Source organism: Lagopus muta, chromosome 6 (assembly GCF_023343835.1).
Source record: "Lagopus muta isolate bLagMut1 chromosome 6, bLagMut1 primary, whole genome shotgun sequence".
NCBI lineage: Eukaryota > Metazoa > Chordata > Aves > Galliformes > Phasianidae > Lagopus > Lagopus muta.
Genome location: NC_064438.1, coordinates 6,490,865 through 6,517,977, shown reverse-complemented (window position 1 = coordinate 6,517,977; position 27,113 = coordinate 6,490,865). Strand labels below are relative to the sequence as shown.

At 60.1% G+C, this 27,113-nt stretch overlaps 7 protein-coding genes across 8 annotated transcripts; 4 read left to right on the top strand and 3 right to left on the bottom strand.

The window, feature by feature from the left end:
• Positions 1–37: 37 nt before the first annotated feature.
• On the bottom strand, positions 38–7,299 carry LOC125695315 (aldehyde dehydrogenase family 3 member B1-like). The gene is made up of 11 exons (XM_048949595.1): positions 7,109–7,299; positions 6,361–6,499; positions 5,900–6,062; positions 3,972–4,082; positions 3,769–3,889; positions 3,562–3,647; positions 3,242–3,323; positions 2,700–3,086; positions 2,244–2,410; positions 2,055–2,154; positions 38–580 (listed from the first exon to the last, which is right to left on the bottom strand). The coding sequence occupies exons 2-11, from the start codon at positions 6,483–6,485 to the stop codon at positions 387–389; spliced, it is 1,536 nt and encodes a 511-aa protein (XP_048805552.1). The 5' UTR covers positions 6,486–6,499; positions 7,109–7,299; the 3' UTR covers positions 38–386.
• Positions 7,300–8,409: 1,110 nt separating this feature from the next.
• UNC93B1 (unc-93 homolog B1, TLR signaling regulator) lies at positions 8,410–12,039 on the top strand. The gene is made up of 11 exons (XM_048949591.1): positions 8,410–8,474; positions 9,003–9,100; positions 9,175–9,316; positions 9,394–9,709; positions 9,774–9,903; positions 9,980–10,073; positions 10,151–10,275; positions 10,426–10,608; positions 10,686–10,959; positions 11,445–11,563; positions 11,639–12,039. Exons 2-11 carry the CDS (start codon positions 9,026–9,028, stop codon positions 11,897–11,899), a joined length of 1,719 nt encoding a protein of 572 aa, XP_048805548.1. The 5' UTR covers positions 8,410–8,474; positions 9,003–9,025; the 3' UTR covers positions 11,900–12,039.
• A 129-nt stretch (positions 12,040–12,168) lies between these two features.
• On the top strand, positions 12,169–15,379 carry MAX (MYC associated factor X). The gene is made up of 5 exons (XM_048949645.1): positions 12,169–12,405; positions 12,540–12,566; positions 14,021–14,128; positions 14,384–14,507; positions 14,584–15,379. The coding sequence occupies exons 1-5, from the start codon at positions 12,370–12,372 to the stop codon at positions 14,769–14,771; spliced, it is 483 nt and encodes a 160-aa protein (XP_048805602.1). The 5' UTR covers positions 12,169–12,369; the 3' UTR covers positions 14,772–15,379.
• Positions 15,380–15,542: 163 nt separating this feature from the next.
• On the bottom strand, positions 15,543–19,027 carry FNTB (farnesyltransferase, CAAX box, beta). The gene is given in 13 exon segments (XM_048949607.1): positions 15,543–15,723; positions 15,804–15,918; positions 15,997–16,108; positions 16,311–16,443; positions 16,533–16,662; positions 16,736–16,822; positions 16,906–16,989; positions 17,082–17,182; positions 17,184–17,229; positions 17,709–17,800; positions 17,966–18,038; positions 18,113–18,177; positions 18,906–19,027. Coding segments are annotated over 13 exon segments (1,239 nt in total). The 5' UTR covers positions 19,005–19,027; the 3' UTR covers positions 15,543–15,621.
• A 1,139-nt stretch (positions 19,028–20,166) lies between these two features.
• Positions 20,167–22,324, top strand: RAB15 (RAB15, member RAS oncogene family). 2 transcript variants are annotated; one of them, XM_048949634.1, is made up of 7 exons: positions 20,167–20,342; positions 20,998–21,058; positions 21,159–21,219; positions 21,305–21,382; positions 21,469–21,558; positions 21,839–21,919; positions 21,984–22,324. In XM_048949634.1, exons 1-7 carry the CDS (start codon positions 20,219–20,221, stop codon positions 22,137–22,139), a joined length of 651 nt encoding a protein of 216 aa, XP_048805591.1. In that variant the 5' UTR covers positions 20,167–20,218; the 3' UTR covers positions 22,140–22,324. The 2 variants fall into 2 exon arrangements, with proteins under 2 accessions (XP_048805591.1, XP_048805592.1); XM_048949635.1 differs by having other exon boundaries at positions 21,854–21,919; positions 21,984–22,317.
• Positions 22,325–22,493: 169 nt separating this feature from the next.
• On the top strand, positions 22,494–24,950 carry GPX2 (glutathione peroxidase 2). The gene is made up of 2 exons (XM_048949623.1): positions 22,494–23,837; positions 23,907–24,950. The coding sequence occupies exons 1-2, from the start codon at positions 23,214–23,216 to the stop codon at positions 24,255–24,257; spliced, it is 975 nt and encodes a 324-aa protein (XP_048805580.1). The 5' UTR covers positions 22,494–23,213; the 3' UTR covers positions 24,258–24,950.
• An 8-nt stretch (positions 24,951–24,958) lies between these two features.
• On the bottom strand, positions 24,959–26,510 carry CHURC1 (churchill domain containing 1). Its single transcript, XM_048949650.1, has 4 exons — positions 26,402–26,510; positions 26,187–26,322; positions 25,483–25,553; positions 24,959–25,054 (listed from the first exon to the last, which is right to left on the bottom strand). Exons 1-4 carry the CDS (start codon positions 26,471–26,473, stop codon positions 24,962–24,964), a joined length of 372 nt encoding a protein of 123 aa, XP_048805607.1. The 5' UTR covers positions 26,474–26,510; the 3' UTR covers positions 24,959–24,961.
• Between the last annotated feature and the right edge of the window lie 603 nt (positions 26,511–27,113).

Genomic DNA, 27,113 nt, shown 5'->3' with positions numbered 1-27,113 from the left:
GTGAAGGCAGTGGAGGGATGAAGTGAGGCCGCAGAGCTCAGTGCAAAGTCTTTACTGAGGGCAGAGTTATACACAGAGAAAAAAACAACAGCCAGTAGGAGAGTATCGGAAGGTCATCTAAACAGAAATGAGATAGGGCTAATTGCCGGTCCTGAGCAAGCAGGGCACTATTGCTCTACCAGGAGGAGAAGTGTGGGGTGAGAACAAGAAACTGTCATCATTTTAGATGTGTCACAGCACACAGCCCTGAGCACAGGAAGCTGGAGAGGAGCAGGCACACAGGAGGGGTCAGTCCCCACTGTCCAACATGCATCAGGGTGGTAGTGCGACACAAGACGTGGCACGGGTTGGGTCCTGGTCAGTCCGTATGTGGCACAGGGCCTTGCTCAGAGCAGGGTGCACATGCCCTTGCGCTTGATCTCAAAGGTGGCAGTCATCAGTCCCAGCTTCTGCTGGGTGTAGGGTGGGTAGCGCGGGGAGTTGATAGCCTCCAGGCCCATGTTGCGGTGCAGGCAGCCGCGGTGATGACTGAAGGTGTCAAAGGTGAACTTGCCATGGTATTTCCCCAGACCACTGTTTCCTGCAACAAACAGCACAGGTCCAGGCTTGCTATGGGACTCCTGCCCAGTCTCCTCAAGCACCATAAGCACAAGGGAAAGACACTCCCGGCTTTTCTCATGCCAACACAATGGCCAACGCGGTGCAGCACCTTTTGCCCTTCCCCATTCCTTTTCCATCCCCACCAGGGCTCAGTCGCTCCACACTAGCTGCTCCCTGCAGCTCACCATTGCTTGCTGCCCCAACTGCAAACTTTTGACCAGTCTGTGCCTGCCTACGTGGTCACGAGCTCTTCAGAAAGCTTTGCTGGGCCGCATTTCCCCAGTTTCCCCCTTGATGTGGGGCCCTACCATATCTACCCATGGTCAGGAGCCACCAATCCATCTGGAACAAAGAGCTCCAGGAAGAAGCTCCTCGTAAAAATCAGAGGCCATTGGCCACGTTGGTTCCCAATTCCTGTGGCTGACTTAAGCTCGAGGTTTCACGTCATGGTTAATAGCTTTGGCAAAAGTCATCTCGGCTCTGGTGAATTCAGGCCCTCCACCTGATAATTTGAGGCAGTTTCTCTGAATCATTTCCATAAAGATAAGTTACGACACAGGAACCACCACCAATTGTTCCTTGATCTGCAATCAGGCAAGGAATTAATTCTGCTTTGCTGTTGTGCTGCCTTATTATGGCTGAATCAGCTGGCAGCTCTGACGTGCTGGGCACGTGGAGTCTTTTTCCCAGAATAATCTCCACAATAGAGAAATTCCAGGGAAGAGACCACAGGATTGAGAAAGAACTCCGGGGAACAAACATCACAGTCATCCTGTATTTCAGTGCTCACCCCTGAGCATCTCATGGTAGACAGTGCTACAACCAGAGCTCAGCAGACCTTTTGTCAGATGAGAAAACAACTGCTATGTGCATATAAGCTCCTCGAAGGGCAAAAAACTCTTCCCCTTGACTGAGGAGGATCTTCCTATTACCACAAGCAAATTTCCCAAACATTTATAGATGTTTTCCTCCTAATATTTAGCCTTAAAATGCAGAATGAATGTACAAACCGCCTCCTGAGTGATGTTAAGAGCTGCAATCCAGCACCACGCTGCTGCAAGAGGAAAGCTCCCCTGCCTGAGAAGCACAATGCTATGGATCTGCTCCCAGACAAGGACAAGCAATGGACTGAGCAAAATCACCAGCATTTGAGGAGCATTCAGGTAAACCTCATGCTGGACAAAAGCCCAACCCTGGCACAGAATGTGGGCAACTCATTCTGCTCAGAAATACCAAGGAAATACCCAAGTGGGACAAACTTCCCTATATTTGATGAGGCATTTTTGCTGACACAGTGGACCACGGGGAGAAGAAAACCTGCAGTGCCCCGCATGCACTCAGCAGAAGCAGGGCTGCAAAGCCCCAGAGATCAGCCCGAGGGAGCTGAAGCCAAGGGTGCTGGTGGGACAAGCTGGGGGCTTGCATCTGCCTCAAGCTTGGGGGCTTGGACCTACCGATACCACCGAAGGGCAGCGAGGTCAGCGTCACATGCATCAGGGTGTCGTTGCCACAGAAGCCCCCGCTGCTCGTCCTCTCCAGCACTTGGTTCACCACCTGGAGGGAGCACAGAAGGGGACATGGTGCTGATGTCCCGCTGCCCCAATTTCCCTCCTTCCCTTTTCTGCCCTGTGGACCACACGCACCTTGCTGTCGCAGGAGAAGGCGTAGATGGCCAATGGCCGGGGCCGTGCATTGATGAAGTCAATGGCTTCATCCATGTTGGCCACAACGACAATGGGCAGGATGGGCCCAAAGATCTCCTCCTGCATGGCAGGGTCAGAGGGCTGCACATCTGCCAGTACTGTGGGGGCTGTGAAGAAGGAGAAAGGAAGCAAACAGCTCACTGCACAGGCATGGGTGCTCACATCAGCCCCGGCTTGCCAGGGACCTGCTGCTTCACAGGTTCCTTTCCCAAACAAAGCTCATAGAACCACAGAAACACAGTCACCGAATCGTAGAATATCCCAAGTTGGTTTTGAGCCTTCCACAATCTCCCCGTGTCTCTGTCTGTGGTCCCTGTGGTCATGGCTCTGCTTCCGTATCTCACATCCCCCTGCCAAGCACTTCCTTGCTCCCCACACGCCAAACCTCCTCCTCACCGATGTAGCGCTCCTTCTCGTCCGTCTGTCCCCCGATGGCCACACGCCCGCTGCGCAGCAGCGCCCGCACGCGCTGGAACTGCTTATCTCCCACAATGCGGGCAAAGTCAGGGGACTCCCGTGGGTTGGAACCAAAATATTCGGTGATGGCCTCGCGCAGAGCAGGCATCAGCTTCTCCTGCATCTCCACGCTGCACAGGACGTAGTCGGGCGCAATGCAGGTCTGCCCCGCATTGAAGAAGCGTCCCCAGACTACCCTCCGGGCCACGTTCTGCACATCGCAGGTGTCGGACACGTAGCAGGGGTTCTTGCCCCCCAGCTCCAGTGTCACCGGTGTCAGGTGCTTGGCAGCAGCCGTCATTATGATCCTGCCCACTGAGGGGCTGCCTGCAGGGCAGAAAGGGATGTGTCATGGCAGGGATCCCTCAGGGCTGCAGCCTGGCCTGGGGACGTGGCACTGCAGGGAGCCAGGGCTGCAGGGAGCACAAGTGCCCCCGTATCCCAGCACGGGGCAGGGCTCAGCTCTGGCCCTCAAGACGCACCGGTGAAGAAGATGTAGTCAAACTTGTTCTCCAGCAGCCTGGTGGTCTCCTCCACGCCAGCAGTCACCACAGCAAAGCAGTCCTGCAGCATGTAAAAGGAAAAATCCCTGTCAGCATCTGCCTGGGCCAATCTGTCCCTATCCCCATTAGCAGCACGCTGAGCTGCGTGGATCACAAACACTGGCTGATCATGGAGCAGGCATCACAGCACCCCAGTGCAGGGCTGCCATGATGCTGGTGTGTGCAAAGAGGTGTGATCAGGGGTTGGAATGCCCTGGCCACAGGCAGGGGTAATGACAGGGACAAGGAGAACTTCTTACACTGTCCAGGTAGCACGTCAGCATTTCAGCCACAAGCCTCTCAGTGTTCTTTGATATCTCTGAGGGTTTGATGACCACACAGTTACCTGGGGGGAGACGGACAGAACGTCAGAGCAGCCCAAACTAGGGACAGAGAGCCCATCCAGGTCCCCTCGCCTGCATCCTCCAGGCAGAAGATGTGCCTGGCTTTGTGCAGCCTGGCCTCACCAGCAGCAATAGCACCAATGAGAGGTACAAGGAAGAGGTGGATGGGGTAGTTCCAGGGCGCGATGATGAGCACCACCCCATAGGGGTCCTTGCGGATGAAAGCTGAGTCCAGCTGTGTGACCTGCAAGAAAGGCACCTCAGTGCTGCTCCTGAAGCAGCTCTGCCCCTTTGTTGACCTCCCGCTTCCAGAGCTTCTGCCCTACCAGGTTCTTGTCCACGTGCTCATCCTTCATCCAGTGAGACAAGTTGTTGAGGGTGTCATTGAGCTCATTCTTGCAGAGGAGAATCTCAGTGAAATAGGCCTCAAAGGATGGCTGGGGACAGACATCAGTGTCAGCATTACCCCTACATCAGAACCATCTCCTCCCACCCGCAGATGTCTCCCCTTCTTCTGCCCACAAAGGCAGAGCAGAAGAAGCTATTAAGGAGAAGCTATTTTAAGAAGAAAGAGCTATTAATCTTGCAGCTACTGGGGAGTATCACGGCCACCAACATTTTATAACAGTTGGTATTTGGTCAGAGAGAAAAAACAATATTTGATGTCTTTTGGGCATCGCTGTACACTGATACCATTGCCCTTGAGGCCACAAGTTGCTGCGTTCTGATCACTTGGGAGCTGGAGGCAGAGCCTAGTGCCTTATTCCACTGCCCCCGCACAGCTGCTGGGCTCAAAGCTCTGCATTGTTCCAGCAGGAACGCGATGAAGACCAAACACTTTGTGACTGCCCCACGGAACAGAGCTGAGCTGTACAGCACCAGGCAGGAAAATCCCTGCAGCTGTGGGGCTCCTGTAGAGAGCCAGCACACGGCCAGGCCGGGCAGGTTGGGTGAGACACAGGGAGGAAACAAACCCAGCAGGTTGCTCCCAGATACACCATCTCAACACACGGTGACTAAAATCACGGTGAGCTGGGAGCGGCGCAATTCTGTGGAGGCATTTCCTGCCTATGCAGGTCCTCTCCATTGACAGAAGCACAGCAGAGTCAGTTTGTGATGGAGAAGCATGAGGACATGAGGAGTTAGCTCAGCAGGACTAACTTCCCTCCGTCACCACACAGGGCAAAACTCTCTGGCGCTGAGTTATTTGCAGAGCCTCTGCTGTGATAGCCTCCAGACCACAAAGCGTCTCTGGTGGGAGCTTTCCTTCATCACAGCAGGAAAACAGGGGGGAAAGTTGAGTTTGTGACCCCTCTGCTTGGAGGCTCCACCACCAAGCCCAGCCCAGGAGACCTCCCTGGCTCCTCAGCGTATCAGCTGCGTGGTGAAGCAACGGGGCTGCTCTCAGCCTGGGCAGCTGGTTGCACCACCCGAGGATGAGGAAACTGCTGGTGAAGATTAATGGTGGCCATTAAGGGTTCTGATGGGACAGAAGTCTGGTGGATGAGACATTAAATCTGAGGTCACTCTTCCATCATCGGGAGAGAAACGGGTGAGGCAGCCACCTCAGATACGTAAGAGCAGATGAATTGTCCATCCAGCTATGAAGACCTGACTGCATAACAAGCACGTTAGTGGGCAACCGGTTCTAATTATGTACAATTAGGAGAGACGAACAACGCATGTTGAGTGTCAGTGCTTATCAGCACCTGTCTGAAGCTGAAGTTTCTCACCTCAAACAAACAAGGCAATTAGAAGCATGGGATTTTGAGATGCTTGAGGCCATCTGCGGGCACAGCCACACACAGATGCAGCTCCAACCCCTCAGAAACCTTTTCTAACAATCTCTGACCAAATTGCACAGCACACCAGGAAGGGAAAAAGTGACCATAGACTGAATTTGTCCCCAGTGGGGAGGCACCCTGCCTCCTTGACAGATCACTCAGGGGCTCTTGGGGTGCCACAGTCCCTAAGGTCCCCGCTTGTACCACAACACCAAGCCAGCAAGATCAATCCCTGCATGGCTGGTACATGGGAGGAATGTGCAAGATCAGCTTCTTGAACAACACCAGTAATCCCTGCTGCAACCAGGCGTGTGAGGAGCACCCTTGACTACAGCCTCTGCAACCAGGGCACTGCAGAAGTGACATGGAACTACTCAGGGACTTGGCACTCTGAATGCCCCACAGCAGCATCATATAGGGATGCAGGACCCCAACATGCAGACACGGTGCCCATTCCCGACTCCTCTCACCTTGCCCATGTCCAACGCAGTGGCTTCCAGGATGTCCTGCTTCTTCTCCTCCAGGAAGCGGCCCAGGGCCTCCAGCTGTGCCACACGGTATTCCAAGGGCCGTGTCTTCCCCGAGAGCCAGGCTGCCCGCAGGTGGCTCACCAGCCCCGCATAGGGGTTCCCGCTGTGGGAGTGGGGACGTCAGGGGTACCCCAGCCCTCTCCCAGTCCTCCGTGCTGCAGGTGCCAAGGAGAGGAGCTCCGCATCCCAGCCTCATCCCACACCATCTGTGCCCTCCCTCAGAGCTGGAGCTCCCTGTGCTCACCTTGTCTCCAAACTCGGCTCCCCAGGATCCCACTGTGGCCTGGTGCCCGATGGCTCCTCATGTTTGTCCCTTGCATCCCAGCACCTTGCAGCACCCACACCCACACCCCTCCATGCCACTGCCCAATCCCCTGCTGTCCCCAACCCCTCGCTCTCACCTCACAGTGCTGCAGACCACTGGCCCTTTCGGGATGGCACCAGCTGCGCCGGCACTGCTGCTCAGCAGGCTGCTCTTACCACAGCCTGGGGGCTGCTGCACGGGAAGCTGGAGGGGCTGCTGCATGGTCTACACGGGCCCTGGGGAGAGGTATGGGGATGGTAAACTTATGCAAGTGCTCTTCCCTCCCCCAGTGGTGTGGGGTCTGCAGTCACTGCAAGGAAGCCTTGGAGATGCAGAGCAGCCACCCCGCAGCACAGCACCATGTCCACAGTGGCCCTTTGAAGGCAGTTGGGTCCTTGAGGACGTCCAGACTGAAGCGTGAGTCACTCCAGTGTGGCTGCCTGAGGCCCTGAAGCATCCAGCTGGAGATGCCTGGAATTCCCATACCCTTCCCCCCTCCCCGATGGCCTCCAGCCACGGGATTGCCCCACAGATGTGGGGTCGGTCTTGAGGATCCCAATGCAGGGAGGTATCCCAGGATGGCCTGTTGGGTTCCCCACACCCCACTACAGGGCAGCGCTGGTACTGCCCCAACGCACCAGTGGGCATAGTATCACTCCCCCTTTCAATGAAGACTTGCCCAGACATGGCTAGGGGGCCGGGGGCAGGGGATACCCACAGCCACACATCCATTTCTCTGTCCCTCTCCATACCCAACGCATCCACCCTCCCTCAAGGGAACCCACCAAAGGCAAAGTCCAACCAAGGGGCAGCCAAGTGCCACATGGGGGCCCATAGGTACCTACCTGTGGGGCTGAGCGGTGGCTGGAGGAGCACGAAGCCGGGTTGGCACTGCTGAAGCTCAGGGTGGCCCTCATAAATGCTGTGGGGCAGGTGGCCTGGCCACATGTCCAGGGGTGGGCAGGATAATGCCCCGCCTCCATGGGGTTGGCAGTAAGGAGAGAGCAGCCCGCCTCCATGTAGCTGATGTTGGGATGGGGTGGGACCGGGACCTCCCAGTGGGATAGTGGAGCTGGGGAACAACCAAACCATCACTGTGAGCCCTGACCCACAGATACCCCACAGAAACCACTCACTCTGCTCCCCGGAGCCACCCCTGATCCAGGGGACTCAGCAGACCCCATGGGGTCATTCCTATGCCCACGTCCACCCCGTCATTACTGGAACAAGCCCCAAGCTCACCCCACACCCACCTCCCCTCCACTCACTCTGGCTCCCTGCACGCCCTAATTAATAACGCTGCTATGTAAACAGGAAGGCAGCAGCCCTGCCCCATGCACTGTGCCAGAACAGCGGGGTGGTGCTGCCCCCAAATCCCAAGGAGTACCCCCAAGTATAGGGATTTACCCCAAAGTGCTTCTGCACTTGGGGGAATGGAGCCCAGCCCTGAGAAGCCCTTGCCTCAGTGCAGGAACATCCTGGCCCATATCCACCATCTGCAGGGAGATTCGGGGTTGATTTGGGGTTTTGGCTGCAGTGCTGTCCTTTAGATGCTGCATGCACAGGGTCCCTCACCGTGGCGTGGGACATGCACATGGCCAAGATGCTCCACGTGACCCGTGGCAAAGGGGAAAGTGGAGATTGGCACTCCCGGACCCCAAATAAGTATTTGGGGGCACAATGTGGGGCTCCGCTCACCTCTCAGCCTGGGTTTAGGGTCACAGAGGGCACGGGAGGCATCCCGCACCCTTCCTGGGGTTGTCCCTGTCCCCATCCCGCTGTGTGACATTCCTTTAGTACCGGCTCGGCCAGATTTGTCCATTGGCTGCGGGTGACAGATGACAGGGAGGGAGCAAAGCTGCCGGACTCCCTCCTGGCTCCCGTTTATGGGGTGCCGGAGGGGATACGGGCACACAGGCGGGAGGGGGGGAAGAACAGGGGACACGTGGGTGACAAGGGGACACAAGCAGACAGGTGACAACAGGGGAGAGAGGTCAAGAAGGGCCATGTGCCTCTTCCATGTGGCGATGGGATAGGAGCAGCATAAATTGGGTGCTGGTGGGAATATGGGGTCCCGGGAGTTACAGGAGCGGCTCCTTTAAGCCCCCGTCCCGCCCGCCCCGTTCGAAAGAGGAAGCTGCGGCGGCTCCGCCCCGAGCCGGGGACAGCGGGGCGGCAGCCAGGCCGGGGTGCTGAGCTCGGGGCTGTGGGGTAGGAGTTGCCGGACTCGGGGGTGCGAGGGTGCCGGGTGCCAGATTTGGGACCGAACGGTGCGAGGATGGAGGAGTGACAGGCAGCGGGTGTAGGGGAGTGGAGCTCATGGGTGCAGTGTCTAAGGGGTGCAAAAGGGCAAAAGGTTTTGGGGTGCAGAGCACATGGGTGCAAGGTTTGGGGGTGCCGGGCTCATAGATGAAGGGTTTGGGGGTGAATGAATGATGGGTGCAGAGCATGTGTTGTGAGGGCTCATGAGCGCAGGGTTTAGGGATGCAGAACCTACAGGTGCCAAGGTTTAGGGGTGCCAGGCACGCAGTTGCAGAGTGTGGGGGTGTGGCGTCTCAAGGGTGCTGGGTGCAAGGTTTGGGGGGTGTGCAGTGTAAGGGGGGAGGAATAATGGCTGCCCAATGAGGGGGCGTGGGCAGCAGGGGGTGCTGGACAGGAGTGCAAAGTTTGAGGGTGCAGAGCCCAAGGGTGCAGGGTTCGGGGCCACAGGAACATGTTCTGCCCCCCCAACATCTCCAGAGTGCCCCGCAGACACAGCAGCGATGGAGAAGGACCCCGGCTGCTGCCAGGATGTGGCCAAAACAGCAGCGGGTGAGATGCTGGGCCCTGAGGCACAGGTGAGGCAGGGAGGTGACACGGGGTTGTGACGCAGGGTGATGGCACCCCGTGGCTGAGCAGGGGGCTCCTACAGCTAGATGACATGGTGGGAGCGCACACGGACTACAATGAGGAGGAGGAGGAACAGAAATATTTCCGCCGCAAGCGCCTTGGCGTGGTGAAGAACGTGCTGGCTGCCAGCTTGGCCGCCATGCTCACCTACAGCGTCTACCTGGGTATGGCCCCGGCCCCGGAACGGGGAACCCTCTGATGTCAGTGGGGCAGTGACGTGATGGCATTTGGGACTCCCCAGGCCTGCTGCAGATGCAGCTCATCCTGCACTATGATGAGACCTACCGGGAGGTGAAGTACAGCAACATGGAGCTGGAGGACATCGACCGCAAGGTGCTGATGGGCATCAATGTCACCCCCGTGGTGGCGCTGCTCTACACGCCTGTCCTCATCCGGTTCTTCGGCACCAAGTGGACCATGTTCCTGGCCGTGGGCATCTATGCCCTCTTTGTCTCCAGCAACTACTGGGAGCGCTACTTCACACTGGTGCCCTCTGCTGTGGCCATCGGGGTGGCCATCGTGCCGCTCTGGGCCTCCTTGGGCAACTACATTACGCGGTAGGTGGCAGGGGGAGAAGGGAACAGTGGGACAGGGCAGAGGCTGATCCACACTCTGCTACAGGATGGCACAGAAGTACTACGAGTATGCCAACTACAAGGAGGAGCACGTGCAGGAGCAGCGGCAAGCACCGCGTGGAGCCTGCAGTGCCTACATTGTCGTCTTCCAGACCATCTTCTACATCTGCTTCCACGTGAGGGCCAGCGGGGACAGGGAGGGAACAAATGGAACAGCCCAGTGCTGAATGTCCACCACTCTGCATCCTGCAGCTGAGCTTCGTCTGCGCGCAGATGCCCACGCTCTTCTTCCTCAACAACTACATCTACCAGCTCAACCACACACTCTACGGGGTGAAGCACTGTGGTGAGCACATGGGGCGGTACCATGGGGTGTTGGCACAGTCCTGGCCAGTGCTGAGCCCACCGTGCACGCCCCTGCAGGTACCCTGAGCCACGGCACGCTGACTGGCTTCAATAAGACGGTGCTGCACAGTCTGCCTCGCAGCGTCAACCTCATCGTGGTGGAGAGCGTCCTGATGGCAGCTGCCTTCCTTGCCATGCTGGTGGTGAGCACGGGATTGTAGAATCAGAGAATGGTTTGGGTTGGAAGGGACGTTAAAGATTTTCCATTTCCAACCTCCTGCTGTGGGCTGGTTGTAAGATGGGACAGGATGGGGCAGGTGGCCATCAGCATGTCACCTGCTACCACAACACAGGTCCTGTTGCTCTGCGGCTCGGCGTATCGGACCACTGAGGAGATTGATCTGCGCAGCATAGGCTGGGGGAACATATTCCAGCTGCCCTTCAAGCACATGCGGGACTATCGCCTCCGCCACCTCCTTCCTTTCTTCATCTACAGTGGCTTTGAGGTGCTCTTCGTCTGCAATGATTTCTCCCTGGTACAGCACAGAGTTGGGATGGGGTGGTGGCATGGGGACGGCACGGCTGCATGATGCTAAGCCTGTCCTCGATGCAGAACTATGGCGTGTGCACCCTGGGGCTGGAGAAGCTGGCATACCTCCTCATCGCCTATGGCTTCTCCGCCTCCACCTGCTCTAGCCTTGCTCTCTTCATGCTGCGCCTACGACGTCAGTACCCACTGCTGGCTGGAGCCTTGCTCCACGCTTCTATCCTGGTGACGCTCTTCTGCTGGGCACCTACGCCCCGACAAGTGGAGCAGGCACCTCTGCTTTACACCATAGCTGCACTCTGGGGAATGGGCAGTGCCCTCAACAAGACTGGCATTAGCAGTGAGTAGTGGGAACGTCCCAGTACAGTCTCTGGCGTCCCCAGGAGTGAGCAAGTTGTTTCCAGACCATCTTCGCCAGTGGTCCCCAGTTCCTTGGGTGGAGTAGGTTGTACCCAGCTCATCCTGTTCTTGTGTCCTCTGGTAGTCCTAGTTCTGTGGGTAGGGCAGGTTGTCCCCAACTAATTCTGTACTCATGTCCCCCGATGGTACCCACCTCCATGAATAGAGTGGGTTGTCCCCACTTCACTCTGTCCTTGTGTCCCCCAATGCCTCCAGCCCTTTGAGTAGGGCAGGTTGTTCCTGACTCATCCTGTCCTCATGCCCCTCAGTGTTCCCTAGCTCTGTGGGTAGGGCTTGCTGTCCCCAGCTTGTCCTGTCCTTGTGTGCCCCAGCAGTCCCCAGCTCTGTAGGCTCACTAGTAATTATCAGAAGACAATGACATAGGCTGGGGATGCTGACAACGTGTGCCTGCCTCCCTCCACCTAGTCCTCCTGGGCATGCTGTATGAAGACAAAGAGCGCCAAGACTTCGTCTTCACCATCTACCACTGGTGGCAGGCACTGGCCATCTTCGTTGTGTACCTGTGGTCAGGGCTGCCTATGAAGGTGAGCAGGGCTGGGATAGGGCGAGGGCCGGGCGCAGTGAGGCTGTCCCACATGCTGATCCCTTCCATCCCCTAGGCCAAGCTGTCTCTCATGCTGTTGGCGCTGGGGCTGGCGGCAGGTTCTTATGGCTGGATGGAGCGCCGGTTGGCACAGCGCGTGGCCTTCCGCCTGCCCCGCATGCCGCGTCCGCGCCACAGGGCCAGCGGGTACCGCTACCTGGAGGAGGATGACTCTGACGAAACCAACTCAGAGGGTGAGGGGGAGAGCCGTGACAACAGCCATCCACCAGCGGAGGAGGACGAGACGGCGAGAGATGACAGGGAGCAGAGAAATTAGGCAGCGGGCCCACAGGCCTCTGGCAGCCTCCCAGGCCTCCCCACACAGCTGCACCCTCTGGGGCTTGAGCCCCGCCGGAGCCGACCCCGAGGCACTGCGCGCTCCCCGCTGATCTCCGACTCAATAAAAGGTTCATCCGATTGCCATCTCCGCCTTCAGTGCCGCCGTTCCGTCCCGCTGCTTTCGACGCCCCTCCGTGAGCGAGAAGGCAGCGGCACTTCCGACCGCCGGCGGGACTTCCGGCTGCCTGACCGCTAGGGGACTACAGCTCCCGGCATGCAGTGCGCGGGGGCGCGGTGTACGCCGGGAGCTATAGTCCCCTGCGTGCCCCTGTCTGCGCAGTCTCGCCAGCCTTGGACTCGCTGCCCCACAATGCCCCGCGCTCAGGCGAGCGGCCGGGCAGGGCGGGCGCACGCGCGCTGCGCGCTGTTGTTGTGGCGGCGCGGCCCGCTGCTCCCTGGCCGGCAGCGATGAGCGACAACGATGACATCGAGGTGGAGAGCGACGTAAGTCCGCCCACCCCCCCGCTCCCCCCCTCCCCCCGGTGCCCCGATGTGGGCAGTGAGGGGGTAACGCTCGGTTTGTCCCTTCTTCCTCCTCCCCTCCGCCCTTCCATGCTTCCTCCTCACGGGGCCCGCAGGAGGAGCAGCCCCGCTTCCAGTCCGCGGTACGTTGGGGGGGGGGGGGGGGGGGAGGGGCTATATGGGGTTCTGCTCCTGGGGGGAGCACTGGCTGGGGAAGGGCTGTGCCGCGAGGGGGTCGCATTTGGGGCGGGGGGGGCACTTGTGTGGGGTTTTTTGGCGGAGGGGGGACACCTGTGTGGAAATGCGGGGAGGGTCTGAGGGAGGTCAGTGTGATGGGGGAGTCTATAGGGTCCCGTCGAGGGAGCAGCTGTGGGATGCATCTTTGGGATTGTTTGGGGGAGGGTTGTTGTGGGGAGGTCTATAGGGTTTTGTTGTGGGGGGGATATGGAGGGGACTGCGGTGATGGGAGGGCTCTGTTTGGGGGGAACACTTGTGGGGTTGTGTTTGGGGGGGCTGCGTGTCATTGGGGGTGGGGGGGTCAGCTGTGGGGTCCAGTCTTGGGGGGGGGGGGGGGGACGGACATCTGTGGGATGTGTCTTTGGGAAGGCTGCATGGGGAAGAGGGGGCTCTGGTTGGGAGGGGATGGGGGATTGTGGTGATGAGAGGGCTCTGTTTGTGGGGAACACTTGTGGAGTTTTGTTCTGGGGGGATTATGTAATGATGGAGGCCCTATGGGGTCGAGCTGGGGGGGAGATACCTGTGGGATGTGTCTTTGGAGGGACTCTGTGCAAGGGGGGATATCTATGGGACTCAGGGTGTGGGATGTGTCTTCGGGGGGGGCTCTGTTAGGGTGAGGGTCTATGTTTGGAGGGAAATGGTGGAGCTGTGGTAATAGGACTCTCACAGGGGTGCTTCTTTGGGGCTGCGGCTTTTGGGGAAGGGGGACAGCTGTGGGACTGTTTTGGGGGGGTGGGGTTGTGTTTGGGGTGTGTCTGGGAGGCTGATAAGAGGATACTTTGTCTTGGAGGGGGTGGGGGAAGGAAACGGACACAGTTGGGTTTGGGAGGTTGGGACACACACCTGCGGGGCCATGTTATGGAAGTGTCTTTACTTTGAGGGGTAATGATACCTGTGGAGGCTATGTTTAGGGTTCGTCTGGGGGGGGGCTGTGGCATTAAACAGGGGCTGTCAGGTGGGGTGAGCAGGAGGGCTGTGCCTGCTTTGTGGGGAAGACGTGAATTTGTGTGGTTGGGATGGAGGGTGTCTCTTCTGGAGCCGTTTCTCTGTGGGCTCTCTTTGAGCAGCATGGGGCTGCCTCTTTCCAGAGAGCTGCCTTAGGGAGAGGGGACGCAGGTGGGGCCGTGCCCTTTGGGCATATGCAGAGGCAACGCTGTGTGCTACAGGGGCTGTGAGGCATTCTGGGGGGTGTGAAACTGCTTCCCCCCCACCGGCCCCCACTTCTAGGCTCAGCCCCAATTCAGCCACAGCAGGAAGCTGCGCCACGGGGAAACTGAAAGCACCGTGGCCCCCCCCCCCCTTCCCTGCCCCACTCTGTATGTGTATGTGTGTATGTGCACGCGCCCCCCACCCCTCGCAGGCTGACAAGCGAGCCCACCACAACGCACTGGAGCGCAAACGGCGGGACCACATCAAGGACAGTTTCCACAGCCTGCGTGACTCCGTGCCCTCCCTGCAGGGCGAGAAGGTGAGGTTGTGGAGCGCGGCGGCACGCCCCACAGGGACCTTTTTGACTTCCCCCTCCCTCGGCTACGCCAAGTGGAGCAGTGCTTCCTCCTGCCAACGTTGCCCGGCTCTGAGGTTTTGGTGGCGGAACCTAATGGCGCAGTCAGTGAGGGGCTGCGGGTCTCTGAAGCGGTGCCACGCGCATCCTGGGGGCCTCCACCCCATGGCAGAGCTGAGGTCTTTATCTGGCCCGTGCCTTTTCCCACTATTGCCACAGGCATCCCGGGCCCAAATCCTGGACAAAGCCACAGAGTACATCCAGTACATGCGCCGGAAAAACCACACGCACCAGCAGGACATCGATGACCTCAAGCGGCAGAACGCACTGCTGGAGCAGCAAGGTGAGCTCCCCCCAGGAAGGGGGTACAAAGGCCGTGCCCCTCCCCACCCTGGGCTGTGACGCCCCTTGCCTTGCAGTGCGAGCCCTGGAGAAGGCGCGCTCGAGTGCCCAGCTGCAGGCCAACTACCCAGCAGCGGACAGCAGCCTGTACACCAACCCCAAGGGCAGTGCCATCTCCGCTTTTGACGGCGGCTCTGACTCCAGCTCTGACTCGGAGCCTGATGAGCCACAGAGCAGGAAGAAGCTGCGCATGGAGGCCAGCTAGGCCCCCCCACACCTGCACCCTGGCCCCCTAAGGACTCACCCTTTTCTCCTCAAGGCTCCAGGGCTGCACCTTTGCAGCCCTCCGTGCCGGAATCCGGGGGGTCTGGGGGACCCCGACTGCGTGGAGATGCCACCAGCACCCCCATTTCCTCTCCCCCCTGCCGCTAGCGAGCCCCTTTCTGCACCTCCTCTCCCCCTTCGGTTTTATATGAGCATTTCTATTTATACCCAGGGACCACTGCAGCCCTGAGCTGAGCCCGAGGCTGTGCAGGAGGCGGGCATCCCCCCCAGCCCCCATTGCCCACCTGTGGGCACCCCCAGGGGGTGAGCACAGGGGGGGGTCTCGCTATTTATTTCCTGTGTGTGCAAGGCATCCCCCTGCCCTCCATGGCATGGAGCTGCAGGGCTCGGGCTGGGTGGTCTGCGTGTGCATCCTGCCCTATGTCCCACCCCTCCAACACACGAACACCAGAAGCCGCCTCCCCACATTTGTGGCATTTCCCCACCTCTCCTCTCCCTGTAGGTGACCCCATTTTAACGCCATTCATTCCATGGATCTAAAGTATGTTGTACATACTGCTCAGAGTTGTCTTGCAAGTTAAGGCTTCCCTTTACTATAAGACTTATAAATAATAAAAAGGAAAAAAACCCAAAACGTATTTTATCCTTCCCCATGGTAGCTGTGTTTTCTTGGGGTTGGGGAGGGGGGGAGCAGGGCTGGGAACCCTCCCATGCTCCTTACTCACCCTGAGGGCAGGTGGCAGCTCTGCTTTACGGCCCCCCCAGCTCCTTTTTGGTATGGCTAGCACCCTGAGGGCCTCACTCTGCCCAGATGGGTGGAGCGCAGACCCCTACCCTGTTGCCTCCAGGCTGGGCACAGGCTGCTGTAAGAAGTGCATCGCTGCCTTCATCACTTTTTCCGGCACAATGTTGTAGATGGGATGCGTGGGCTGCTGCCAGAGTGAAGGACAAAGCACTTTGAGCCTGAAGAAGCCCTGAAGTGGGAGTCCCATATCCCCTCCCCCCCACCTACCAGGCGGTTTTCAGGGATGCCCAGGACCAACTCGTGGTGCAGATCTCCGCTGCCAAAGTGCTGGGCAATGGCCAACCCGCTCAGGCAGTAGCAGGTGTGGTAGAAGTCCCGTGACCTGGGGCAGGGTGGGGGGCACACTGAGCAGAGAGCCCTGGGGGTGCAGTACCTCCCCCACAACTGCCTCAATACTCACTTTCCCGGCTTGTCCAGCAGCCCTCCAGCTGGACACTGGCAGCACAGCAGGATGTACTCCTGCAGCGCCGACTGGTCGAACATCCAGTGTGACATGCTGAGCGCCTCATCACCTGCACAGGAGAAGGGGGGAAAGAGGGTCTGTTAAAACACCCCAAGACCACCCCAGGGAAGCCTCTTTCTAACCGAAGGTCCTGCCGCACCCTCCAGGGCTGTGCCACGCTTTGCTTCCTTGCTCAAGCTCATTCATCCCCCTTACAAACATGCTTCTTGGAGGCAGATAAAGCCCCGGTTTTCCCCGTTTGGGCCACTCACCCTGTGTGTGAAGGGCACGGTGCAGCAGGGGCAGCAGCCCTGCCTGCCAGAAGGAGTAGCAGCCATCCACAAGCTTGTTGCAGCGGCCCTGGAAGCCACCCTCGAAGTGCATCTGCCGCCCAGTCACCCAGTGCTGCATGGGACAGCAGGTTTCATCACCAGGAGTGGGTTTCATCACCAGGACCGGGACCCCCCAGCACCACGGCACCCTGTGACACCCACCAGCAAGCTGCGCAGGTTCAGCAGGTGCTCCTTCTTCAGGATGACCAGCGCTGCCACACCACAGAAGGTGTACCCACCATGAGCCTCCATGCCTGGCACCCCGCCGATACCGCCTTCCCAGTTCTGGCATCTGCATGAGGACAACACTAAGGACAGTGACAGAGGGGCCACCCACCCTGTGCCCGCTCTGGGCCAGCACTCACCTTGCTATCCACTCGGCTGTCCCAGTGAACAGCGCAGGTGTGAGGATATTGGTCAGCGATGCCACCGCAGCAGCACAGTAGGCGCTCCTGCGGGAGAAGGGGGCAATGTCCCCTCTGTCCCCAGCCCTGGTGAGGGCTGCACAGGGTCAAAGAGGGGACAGCTCACCCACCTGACATCCACCTCACCGCCTACATGCATAAGGAAGGAGCCATCGGGCTGCTTCAGCGTGTGTAGGTACTCCAGCAGCTTCTGCCTGTGGAAGAATGCGGGTGTGTGGGGCAGCGTGGAGCTAGAAACCCCCCCACACACACACCCCAACCACAGCCCCACACCACCCTCCTGTACCTATCAACGATGCTATATGCTTCTTCTGTGCCAATGATGCAGAGCGCGTTGACAGCGGCGTAAGTGGGGGCAAGGTGGGGGTGCTGGCCTGGCCCCCCCCCCAAAGCCGCCCTGGGGACTCTGGCAGCAGCTCAGGAACTGGCAGACACTGCAGGGACAAGGGGGACAGCTGGGGACAGGAACCAGGGAAGGACACTGGGGCGGGGTGGGCAAGAGGGTAAGGGTCCCAGGATGGCACTGAGCCTTCCCTTAGCACATCCCATAGCAGAAAAAGGTTCCAGCCCCATCTCGGTGTCCCCAGGTGTTTCCAGGGGGATTCCCACCTTGGTGATGTGTCCCAACCACCTCGGGGAGCCCCCCACCCCAGGACATGGATGCTGACTCCTGTATCTCCCCCACCTCCCTCTGTCACGAGATGCTGGCCGGCAAGAATAGGCAGCATTGAGGGCTCCACAGGACACAAAGCACCGTTGTGCTGGCGCCAGGGACACGGCGACGGCGGGAGGTGGCCCCAGAGGACAGGGCAGTGGGCACCTCTGGGAGCAGGCGCACCCACGCTGAGCAGTTCTGATGTGGCTCATGGGGTGCAGACCCCTCGATGTCCCCCAGGGCTAAGGAAGGACTTACTCAGAGGCAATCGACTGGGGAATGGGCTCCTCCAGCAGCTCCAGGCTGTGCAGGATCCAGTAGCAGAGCCAGGGGCGGCTGGCATCCAGACACTATAGGGACAGGGGGGACATGAGGTGCTACAGGCACTCTGGGAAGGGCAAATCACGAATCCACCACCCCGGGGCACCCCATGGCACAGGAGCAGCCTCCAGGGCAGGAATAACTCGATGACAATTGAAGGGTTCACCAGGGAGTCCTGGGGCTGTGCTCAGTACCTCATATGCTTCACCCAGCTGCCGGAGGCCTCTCTTCAGGTAGTGGAAGTGCTTCTCCCGCTGCAGGACAAACCTGCAAGGCAGCAGGCAGGGCTCAGCAGAGCCCCATCCCAGAGCATGCTGTGGGAGCACTCACGGGGCACTTACTGCACAGCATGGTGGTTCGTCTTGTAGGCATCAAACACTTCCTGCACAATGTCCTCCACTTTGCTCTATGGCACAAGAAGTAGAGCACACAATCAGTGCCTGGAGCTGCCACACCATGCAACCTCCACTCACTTTAGGTCTAAGGTTAAAGTTTTCAGACCCCTCCCTGTCCTACCCCAGCACGCCAGGGGCCAAGGGAGCTGATGCAAGAAGTACAGATGGGGCTTCCTGGTCCCAAAGTTAAGCAATGCACCACGGTCTGGAGCTGGAGCAGGGACATTCACCCCCTCACTGCCTCACACCTGGCCCCATGGCACTCTCTGACCCTGGCACTCAGATCCCAGACCCACAGCATTCCCCGACCACTGCCTTTCAGACCTCAGTCCTTCAGGCTTTGGCCCTCTCAGACCCCAGTCTCAGCACTTGCCCCTCAGACCCAGCTCCACGGCTCCATCACAATCCCATGCTCTGCAAGCTCTCAGTTATACACCCTTTCATATCTCATGGCCCCTTAGACCCCAACCCCTCAGCCCCCAGTCCCACAGATCCCTGCTCCCTCAGCCCCCAGTCCAACAGATCCCAGCCCCAAAGCCCCCAGTCCAACAGATCGCAGCACCACAGCCCCCTCAGCCCCCAGGCCCAAGGCCCCCTCCGATCCCGGCCCCCTAACCACTTCCACACCTCAACCCCTCAGAGCCCCGGGCCCCTCACACAGCAGTACCTCAGCCCCGGCCGTACGGCCTCTCAGACCGCAATCCCCCCACCCCCGGCCCCACAGCCTCTCTCCCCGCACCTGCTCGGCGGAAGTGTGTGTCCTCACGCCGTCCTCCCGCAGCCGCCGCCGCCCGCCGGGGCCGTGCGGACCGGGGCCGTGCGGGGATGCCCCCGCCATGCTGCTGCCGGCCGGGCCGACGGCGGCCGGGCGGGGACATAAGACCACGCCCCTTTCTGGGTAGCCACGCCCTCCGCCGTTGGCCACGCCCACGCCGCTCTAAAGCCCCGACCACCCCGGGGCAGGCGGCGCTGCGTGGCGGCGCGCTGGCGTTGTGTGGTCAGGTGACGCCGTGTCGCAGTGTGGCCGCGGTGTCACCTCGTGGCGCTGCGACGCTCGGGCCGCGCAGGCAAACCCCCAACCCTGGGGGTGTTCCCCGGGCTGGCTCTGGGCGTCCCCACCCCATCACCCCATCCGGTGCGGCCTCACAGAGACCTGTGGACGTCTCCCATTGTCCCCACCAGTGCCCTGTGGGCCATCCCATTCTGTCACCCACGTCCCCCGCTCCAAACCCATGCGTGTCCCCACCCCATACCCCTTTCCGCATCTTCCCAGTGACCCAGGATGTCACCCAATGTCACCTCCAACGTTGCCCAGTTGCGCCTCTACGCTGTCCCCTGCTGTGTCCCCAGCTGTTGCCCACATCCCCCACTCCAAACGCACATCCCCCACCTTGTCCCATATCCCCCAGCTCCTTCTCATGCTGCTTCCCAGTGATACGGGACACCTCCTGGTAGCCCCATTGGTGTCCTCCAGTGCATCCGCAGGTGTTCCCTGCCATGTCCCCACCTGTCACCTGCTCCAAACCAGTGTGTGTGCCCCCTGCACCTCCCCATGCTACCTCCTCCTGGTGACCCCCAGTGCATTCCCAGATATCTGCTGCGGTGTCACCCATGTCCCTTGGGTCCAAACCCGTGTGTGTGTCCCCAATACCCCCTTAATGCGCTGTGGTTCCTCCCAGTGCCTTGGCTGCAACTCCAGGTGTTCCCAAATGGTCCATTCCATACACCCCATTGCTGCCTCTCGGTGCCCCAGGACATCTCATACTGTCCCTGTTGCTGTCCCCCCACCGCATCCCTTTCTGACCCTTGCTGCGTCCTCCTCTGTCACCCACATCCCCTGCTCCAAACTCACGACTCTTCATCGAGCCCCTACATCCCCCACTCCAAAACCGTGTGTGCCTCCACCTCGAATCCCCATGGTGCATCCCTCACTGCCTCCCCCCCCCCATCGCTCCCGCCTCTCCCTCCCGGTGCCCGGCGCATCCCCGCGCCCCGCCCCGGTGCCATCCCGCAGGATCCCCTCCCCCGGCCCGGCGGCGGCGCGAGGCCGCCATGGCCAAGCAGTACGACGTGCTGTTCCGCCTGCTGCTGCTCGGCGACTCGGGCGTGGGTAAGACGTGCCTCCTGTGCCGCTTCACCGACAGCGAGTTCCACCCGGCGCACATCTCCACCATCGGTACTCGCACCGGGGATGCGCGGCGCCAGGGGGTGGGAGCTGGGAGACGGGAAACCGGGCGGGTAGCGGGAGCTGGAAGCAGTGAGAAAGCAGGGGTAGGGGGGGCTGGGAGCAGAGCAAAAGCAGGGGCAACGGGAGCTGGGAACACGGGGGAACCTGGAAACCGAGGGTACCGGGAGCATCCCGGCTCCGGGAAACCGGGAGCGACGGGTAGTGGGAAAATGGGAAACTGGGAGCACCGGGAGGTGGGAGAATCCGGAAGAGGAGAAATTGGGGGCTGGGAGCAGTGAGGAACCTGGAAACTGGAGAAGTGGGAGCTGGGAGAATTGGAAAAATGGGAAGATTGAAGCTATGGGAAAATGGGAAACTGGGAGCGCTGGGAGCATCACAGCACCAGGAAACAGCAGGGAAACCGGGGGCACCGGGAGCCACCACACTGGGGACAGGGAGCAGCGGCGAGCTGCAGTGCTGGGAGCATCGGAGGGCAGCGGAAGGAGCTCCACGGGGGTTCAGAGTGGCACAGCACAGCTATGGGCCAGGAGGGCTGAAGGCGTCTGTGGGGGGGCGTCCCCAGTCCCGGCTGAACGTAGGGAGGAAGCACGGAACCACCCCCCAGGAAAAAAAATGATGATAAAGCTGCCGTCCTCCCATCCAGGGGTGGACTTCAAGATGAAGACGATCGAGGTGGATGGCATCAAGGTGCGCATCCAGATCTGGTGAGTGTTTGGGGAGGTCGCACCCCACGGTGTCCCCCTTCGGGGTTCATCTGAGGCATGGGGAATGGAATGACTTCTCCAACCCCCTCCATGCCCCCAGGGACACGGCAGGGCAGGAGCGGTACCAAACCATCACCAAGCAGTACTACCGGCGGGCACAGGTAATAGGGGCATGAGGGGGAGAAACTGAGGCACGGGGAGGTCAAAGTGCTGCCTCCTCTCCCCTCCCTGGTGCCTTTCCTGCAGGGCATTTTCCTAGTGTATGACATCAGCAGTGAGCGCTCCTACCAGCACATCGTCAAGTGGGCCAGCGACGTGGACGAGGTGGGGGTTCAGAGGGAGGTCCCTTTCATTTATAGGTGAGGTGAGAGGTGCTGATGTGCTCCCTCCTCCCCCATCCCTTTTCTCAGTATGCACCCGATGGTGTCCAGAAGATCCTCATTGGGAACAAAGCAGATGAAGAGCACAAGAGGCAAGTGGCCAAAGAGCAAGGGCTGCAGGTGAGCTGGTGGGGTGGCACCCCCTGTGTGGCCAGGGCCCCCCAGAGCACCAGGACCCCCCCCCCGGATCCTCCTGCACCCTGAACATCCCCTTGTGCTCCCCCCAGCATCACCCAAGTTCTCCCTCCAAATGCTCCCCCACCTCCAGCCTCCCCTAAAATTGCCCCACACCCCAATGCATGGCCATAGACTGTGCACCCGATGGGACCGTCTGTCTGCCCCATGATGTTGGGAAATGGGGGGATGACCCCTCACCCAAAATCCTATCGGCACCGCCGAGCCCTTTGCCTCGCAGCTTGCCCGGGAGTATGGAATGGACTTCTATGAGACCAGTGCCTGCAGCAACCTGAACATAAAGGAGGTGTGTGGGGCTGAAGGCGGGTGCCTCCCACCCCATCCCAAAGGCTGACCCCATTTCCCTGCAGTCCTTCACCCGACTGACGGAGCTGGTGCTGCAGGCGCACCGCAAGGAGCTGGAGGGGTTGCGCACTGCCACGGCCCCCCCTGAGCTGGCCCAGCTGGAGGAGGATGAGCAGCAGACCCCGGGGGGGCACGACAACCCCAAAAACTGCTGGTGTTGAAGCCTGGCCTCCCCCTGCCCTGCTACAGAGGGGGCATGGTGGGGGGACACAAGGAACAGGGACTTACCCCCACTCCACCACAGCCCCTTGGTGTTTGGGGGGGGTCCCAGGCACTGTTGGCATACCCTGCAACCCTGTTTTGCACACCGTTTCCACAATAAAGGAGATACTGGAGCCCCTTCACCAGGAACGGTGTCACCTGGCGGTGCCACCGTGGTGTCCCCGGCACTGCAGCAACCCGAGCAGCGATGAATAATGGAGGGAACCCACCAGTGTCCCCTTTCCTAGGGTGGGGACAAGGTTGTGGAGATGTGGAGATGCAGTGGTAACAGGGCCATGGGCACCAAGCAGTGGGCACTGGGATGGGTGGGAAATGGATGGATGGCAGTGGGAAGTGCAGGCGTTAGGATGATCATAGGTGCCGGGATGGAGGGACAATGGGATGGTGGTGGGCAGCAGGGAAGAGCTGGGCACTGGAACATGGTGGTATCAGGGTAGCAGCGAGCACACGGTTGGGTAGGCAGTGGGTTGGTGGTGGGCATCGGGGTGGTTGGGCATTGGGTTGCTTACTGGGATGGGTGGGCATTAGGATGGTGATGGGCACCAGTACATGCAGACACTGGGATTATGGTGGGCACTGGGATGGAATGACATTAGAAGGGTGGTGGGTAACGGGGCACGTGCATTAGGATGGTCATGGGCACTGGGAAGGGTTGTGCAGCGGGATGGTGGCAGACAGCTGGATATTTGGGCATTAGGATGCTGTTCCTTACTGAAACTGACAGACACTAGGATGGTGATGAGTGCTGAGATACGTGAGCATCGGGATGATGGTTGGCAGTGGAATGGGGGAACCTTAGGGCAATGGTGTTCACTGGGATGAGTTGGCAACAGAATGGTGGCCACTGGCACTTGTGGTTATTAGGGTGGTTACGGACAGTGCAACAGTGGGCACCAGGGCAGGTGTGTTTTAGGCCACTGTCACTTCCTGGGATGAATGAGCATTGGAATTATGGTGGGCACTGGGACAAGCCGACATTAGAACAGTGGTGGCATTAGGATAAGTAGCGGGCAATGGGACAGCACTGGACATCAGGATGGATGGGTACCAGAAGGATGACACGCAGGCAGCAGGATTATGGCTGGCATGGGGATGGTGATGGACACTGGGACACGCGGGCTTCAGGATGGTGGGCACTGGGACGGGCGTGCGCTAAGGACAATGTGGGGGCAAACACAGCCAGCACCCTGCACCCAGCCCCAGGCTGCTTCAAGCTCTGTGCTGTGGCAGCCATATCAATAATTGAGGCCGGTGGCGCTGCCCTGGCCTTCCCCCACCCCGTCCCTGGGCAGGTGCCAGCAGGTGGGCCGGCTCTGCTTTCCACCCAGTCACAGCACAGATGCCGTCACGTGGGCACAGGTCAGCCTTTAAGGTGGGCAGGCAGGCAGCAGAGCACATCGTCACCTGCAGCCATGAGCATCCCCATCGCCAAGTCCTTCTACGACCTCAGCGCCACCTCCTTGCAGGGGGAGAAGGTGGACTTCAACGTCTTCCGCGGGCGGGTGGTCCTCATCGAGAACGTGGCGTCGCTCTGAGGCACCACGGTGCGGGACTACACCCAGCTCAACCAGCTGCAGGCACACTACCCGCGGCGGCTGGTGGTGCTGGGCTTCCCCTGCAACCAGTTCGGCTACCAGGTAAATCCAAGGGAATGAGGGGACGCGGGGTGGCGGATGATGCGGCTCAGCCCCTCGTACCCTTGCCAGGAGAACGGCACCAACGAGGAGATCCTCAACTGCCTCAAGCACGTGCGGCCAGGGGGCGGCTTCGAGCCCAACTTCACCCTGTTCCAGAAGTGCCAGGTGAATGGGAAGGACACCCACCCCGTCTTTGCCTACCTGAAGGCCCACCTGCCCGCCCCCGTGGATGAGGCAGACCACCTGATGGCCGAGCCCCGCTTCCTGGTGTGGAGCCCTGTGCGGCGCTCTGACATCTCCTGGAACTTTGAGAAGTTCCTGGTGGGGCCCGAGGGGGAACCTTTCCGTCGCTACAGCCCTCGCCTGCCCACTGCCCAGATAGAGCCCGATATCCAGCGCCTCCTTAAGCTGGCCAAGTAGGGCCGTACCCCCCCCCAGATAGCCCCCGTCCTCTGCCAGGTGATGGCCCCCTCCGAAACCCCCATGGGGAGGGGGTCTGATGGGGTGGAGGGCTGGGGCCGCTGGGATGGGGCTGGCGGCAATAAATGAGCTGGAGGCAGCATCCAAGCCCCCTTGTTTGTGCCCCCCTTCCTGGTTTTTGAGACACCGAGCACATGGGATGCAGGAAGTAGTTGTGCACAATGGAACAGTGCCAAAGCGTGGTGGCAGCTCCATTATAGGAAGAGAGGGGGAGAGGTGAAAGCAATTTCTGCAGCCTCACAGTGAAGGTGTGCCACCCCGCCCTGCCCACAACAGGAATGAGTGCCCCCAGAGGGGCACAGCAGGCAGAGTGAGGCAACAGCCTTAGAAGGGCTTTGGGTGGGTGGGGAGGGAGTTGGGAGCAGAGCAAGCACTGGGAGGTGGGGCACAGGAGAATGACATCACCCCCAGCCTGTTCCCACCAAGGGGGGGAACGAATACAGAGTGCTTCTGCATGCAGCTCTGAGCTGTACCAAATTCACCTTTATTGCTCGCACTCCTCAGGCAGCTGCGCTGCACAGAACCGTTTCAGGGTGCCAATAGGCTGCCCGTCCCCATTCCCTCCCCCCCCCCTTCTTTTCACCAGCACAACGCGGTCTCAGGTCAGGGCTGAAGCCCCCCCCACCCAGGGTTACAAACTGCCTTCAGAAGAGTGGGGTCATCTGACGTGGGTCGTCAGGCAGGATGCTGACCGAGTCCTCGGCGCGGCCGCATAGCAGGCACAGCATGGTGTACTCCTGGAGCAGAACACAGCGCAGGAAGGGGGCTCAGGCCACACTATCCCCTCCCTCCACCGCCAAGGAAACCTGAGCTGTGGCTGACACCTGATCCCTGATTGCAATCAGATCACAACGGATTGCATTTCATCCCCCCAGGACCCTGCCTCACTGGTTGCCCAGAGCCCATTTTCCAGCACTTTGCTGCTGAATGGGCAATGAGCCAGGGAAGAGGGATGGGGAGTGTGGGGTGGCTGCTTTCATGTGTGCCACAGAGCTCCTGAGCTGTACACCTGTGATACCGGGACCAGTGCCAGGGCTGCTGCTCACCTCCAGCTCCCTCCAGTGGCTGTGAGGGCAGGTGGGCACTAGCAAAGATGAGGGCACCCCCCAGGGCTGGGGAGAGACCACGCAGCACAGCAGAACCCCCTGACCCCTGGAGAATGTACCTGGTAGTCGTCCACCACACTGAAGGTGTACTCGTGGCGTGCAATCAGGTGGTGGCAGTTCTTGCACAGGTCTGCAGAGGAAGCCAGGTAAGGGCCTTCAGGGATGGGGATATGATGATGTGCCCAGCCCTGGCACAGTGCTCACCGGGGACCCTTGGCTTCACCTCTGAACCCACCTCAGCCCCTACACAGGGCAAAAGTCCCACCCTGGGATGCTGAGCCCCCCGAGCCCCAGGTTAGGTCTCAAAGCACCAACCCTCCCCCCCACTCCCCCAGCGGGTAATCACCCCTGTAAGGTCCCAAACCCTCAATATCCCCCTCAAGGCTCAACTCCTCCCAGTTTCCCCTTTATGGCACCGGACTCCCAATGCCCCCTCGAGCCCAGTACCTAAACACTCCCTCCACTCTCCTCCCTCTCCCTAATATCCCCCATACATCCCTCCAACACCCCTCTCTTTACAGCACCAAACCCCACCAATTACCCCCTTCAGACACAAGCCTTGAGCCCCAGTTCCCCCCCTCCCGGAGACCCCGCAACACCTCCCCCCACACAAGGCAAACCCACCCTAAAGCACCAGACCCCCAACACACCCCTCCACCCCCAAAAAACCACCAAACCCCCAAGAAACCGCCAGGAGTCCCACACCCCCCTTCCAGACACCCTCAGAGCCCCCCCACACCAGGCCAGACCACCCCCCGCTCACGGTCGTAGGTGATGATCTCATCGTCGCCGTGCAGGCCGGCGGCGCGATTGCCCAGCAGTACGAAGTCCCGGCGGCCGCACCGCGCGCACCCCACGAAGTTAAGGAGGAAGGAGCCGCCCTCCAGGCACGTGGTGCCCTACGAGGGGACACCGCACGGCTCGGCACCGGGCTTCGGTGCTCCCCGGCCCCCCCCGGCCCGGCCGCGGCCTACCCACCCTCTCGGGGTACTCCGTGCCCACACAGCCCCCGCACATCACGCCGCTTCTCGCGAGACTTCCGCCGCGCATAGGGTGGCGCTTTGCGCTGACGGAGGCGTGGCCAAGCGTAACCACGCCCCCCCCCCCCCCCCCACGAGCGCACAGGGCTGAATGGGGGCAGCTTGAGTTTTTGAGGGGTGGTGGGGTTGCTCGCAGCTACGGGCTGCCGTTAGGGGCAGCTGGCACTGTTGGGCTCCTAGGACTGGTTGGGCTCACCCAGTACCCAGGGGGGCACTCAGGACCAACGGGGGGCACCCAGGAATAATTTAGGAGGCACTGAAGGCCACTGGGGGGGGGCATCTAACTTTAAGTGAGTGGGCCCCTAGGGCTAGTTAGGGGTCCCTCGGGCTAGTTAGGGGCACCCAGCGCTAAATGGGGGCACCCAGCTCTCACCTGAGGGAACCTAAGGCCAATGTGTGTCGGTCAGAGCTAAGTGGGGAGTCACCCATGGTTAACTGGGGGCACCCAGGACAAAGTGGGGTCACCCAGCACCAACTTAGCACTCCTAAGGCTACTGGGGGGCACTTAGCACTCCTAAGGCTATTGGGGGGCAACACTAACTGAGGGGTTCACCTAAGACTAATTAGGGGCACCCAGCAGTACTTAGGAGCACCCAGTGCTAAGTGAGGGGATAACCAATGCTATAGAGGGGGGACATCCAGTGCTAACT

Bases quoted from the DNA above. Each gene is read 5' to 3' on its own strand.
- UNC93B1 (XM_048949591.1), top strand. From the start codon at position 9,026: ATGGAGAAGGACCCCGGCTGCTGCCAGGATGTGGCCAAAACAGCAGCG. The intron at 10,074-10,150 runs GTGAGCACATGG...ACGCCCCTGCAG, and splicing joins CTACGGGGTGAAGCACTGTG to GTACCCTGAGCCACGGCACG. The intron at 10,276-10,425 runs GTGAGCACGGGA...ACCACAACACAG, and splicing joins CCTTCCTTGCCATGCTGGTG to GTCCTGTTGCTCTGCGGCTC.
- CHURC1 (XM_048949650.1), bottom strand. From the start codon at position 26,473: ATGCGCGGCGGAAGTCTCGCGAGAAGCGGCGTGATGTGCGGGGGCTGT. The intron at 26,323-26,401 runs GTGGGTAGGCCG...GTCCCCTCGTAG, and splicing joins GCACGGAGTACCCCGAGAGG to GGCACCACGTGCCTGGAGGG. The intron at 25,554-26,186 runs GTGAGCGGGGGG...CTTCCTCTGCAG, and splicing joins TGAGATCATCACCTACGACC to ACCTGTGCAAGAACTGCCAC.
- RAB15 (XM_048949634.1), top strand. From the start codon at position 20,219: ATGGCCAAGCAGTACGACGTGCTGTTCCGCCTGCTGCTGCTCGGCGAC. The intron at 20,343-20,997 runs GTACTCGCACCG...CCTCCCATCCAG, and splicing joins GGCGCACATCTCCACCATCG to GGGTGGACTTCAAGATGAAG. The intron at 21,559-21,838 runs GTGAGCTGGTGG...GGCACCGCCGAG, and splicing joins CCAAAGAGCAAGGGCTGCAG to CCCTTTGCCTCGCAGCTTGC.
- LOC125695315 (XM_048949595.1), bottom strand. From the start codon at position 6,485: ATGCAGCAGCCCCTCCAGCTTCCCGTGCAGCAGCCCCCAGGCTGTGGT. The intron at 4,083-5,899 runs GTGAGAGGAGTC...GTCTGTCCCCAG, and splicing joins CTGCGTTGGACATGGGCAAG to CCATCCTTTGAGGCCTATTT. The intron at 3,648-3,768 runs GTGAGGCCAGGC...GTCTCCCCCCAG, and splicing joins CATTGGTGCTATTGCTGCTG to GTAACTGTGTGGTCATCAAA.
- MAX (XM_048949645.1), top strand. From the start codon at position 12,370: ATGAGCGACAACGATGACATCGAGGTGGAGAGCGAC. The intron at 12,406-12,539 runs GTAAGTCCGCCC...CGGGGCCCGCAG, and splicing joins ACATCGAGGTGGAGAGCGAC to GAGGAGCAGCCCCGCTTCCA. The intron at 12,567-14,020 runs GTACGTTGGGGG...CACCCCTCGCAG, and splicing joins AGCCCCGCTTCCAGTCCGCG to GCTGACAAGCGAGCCCACCA.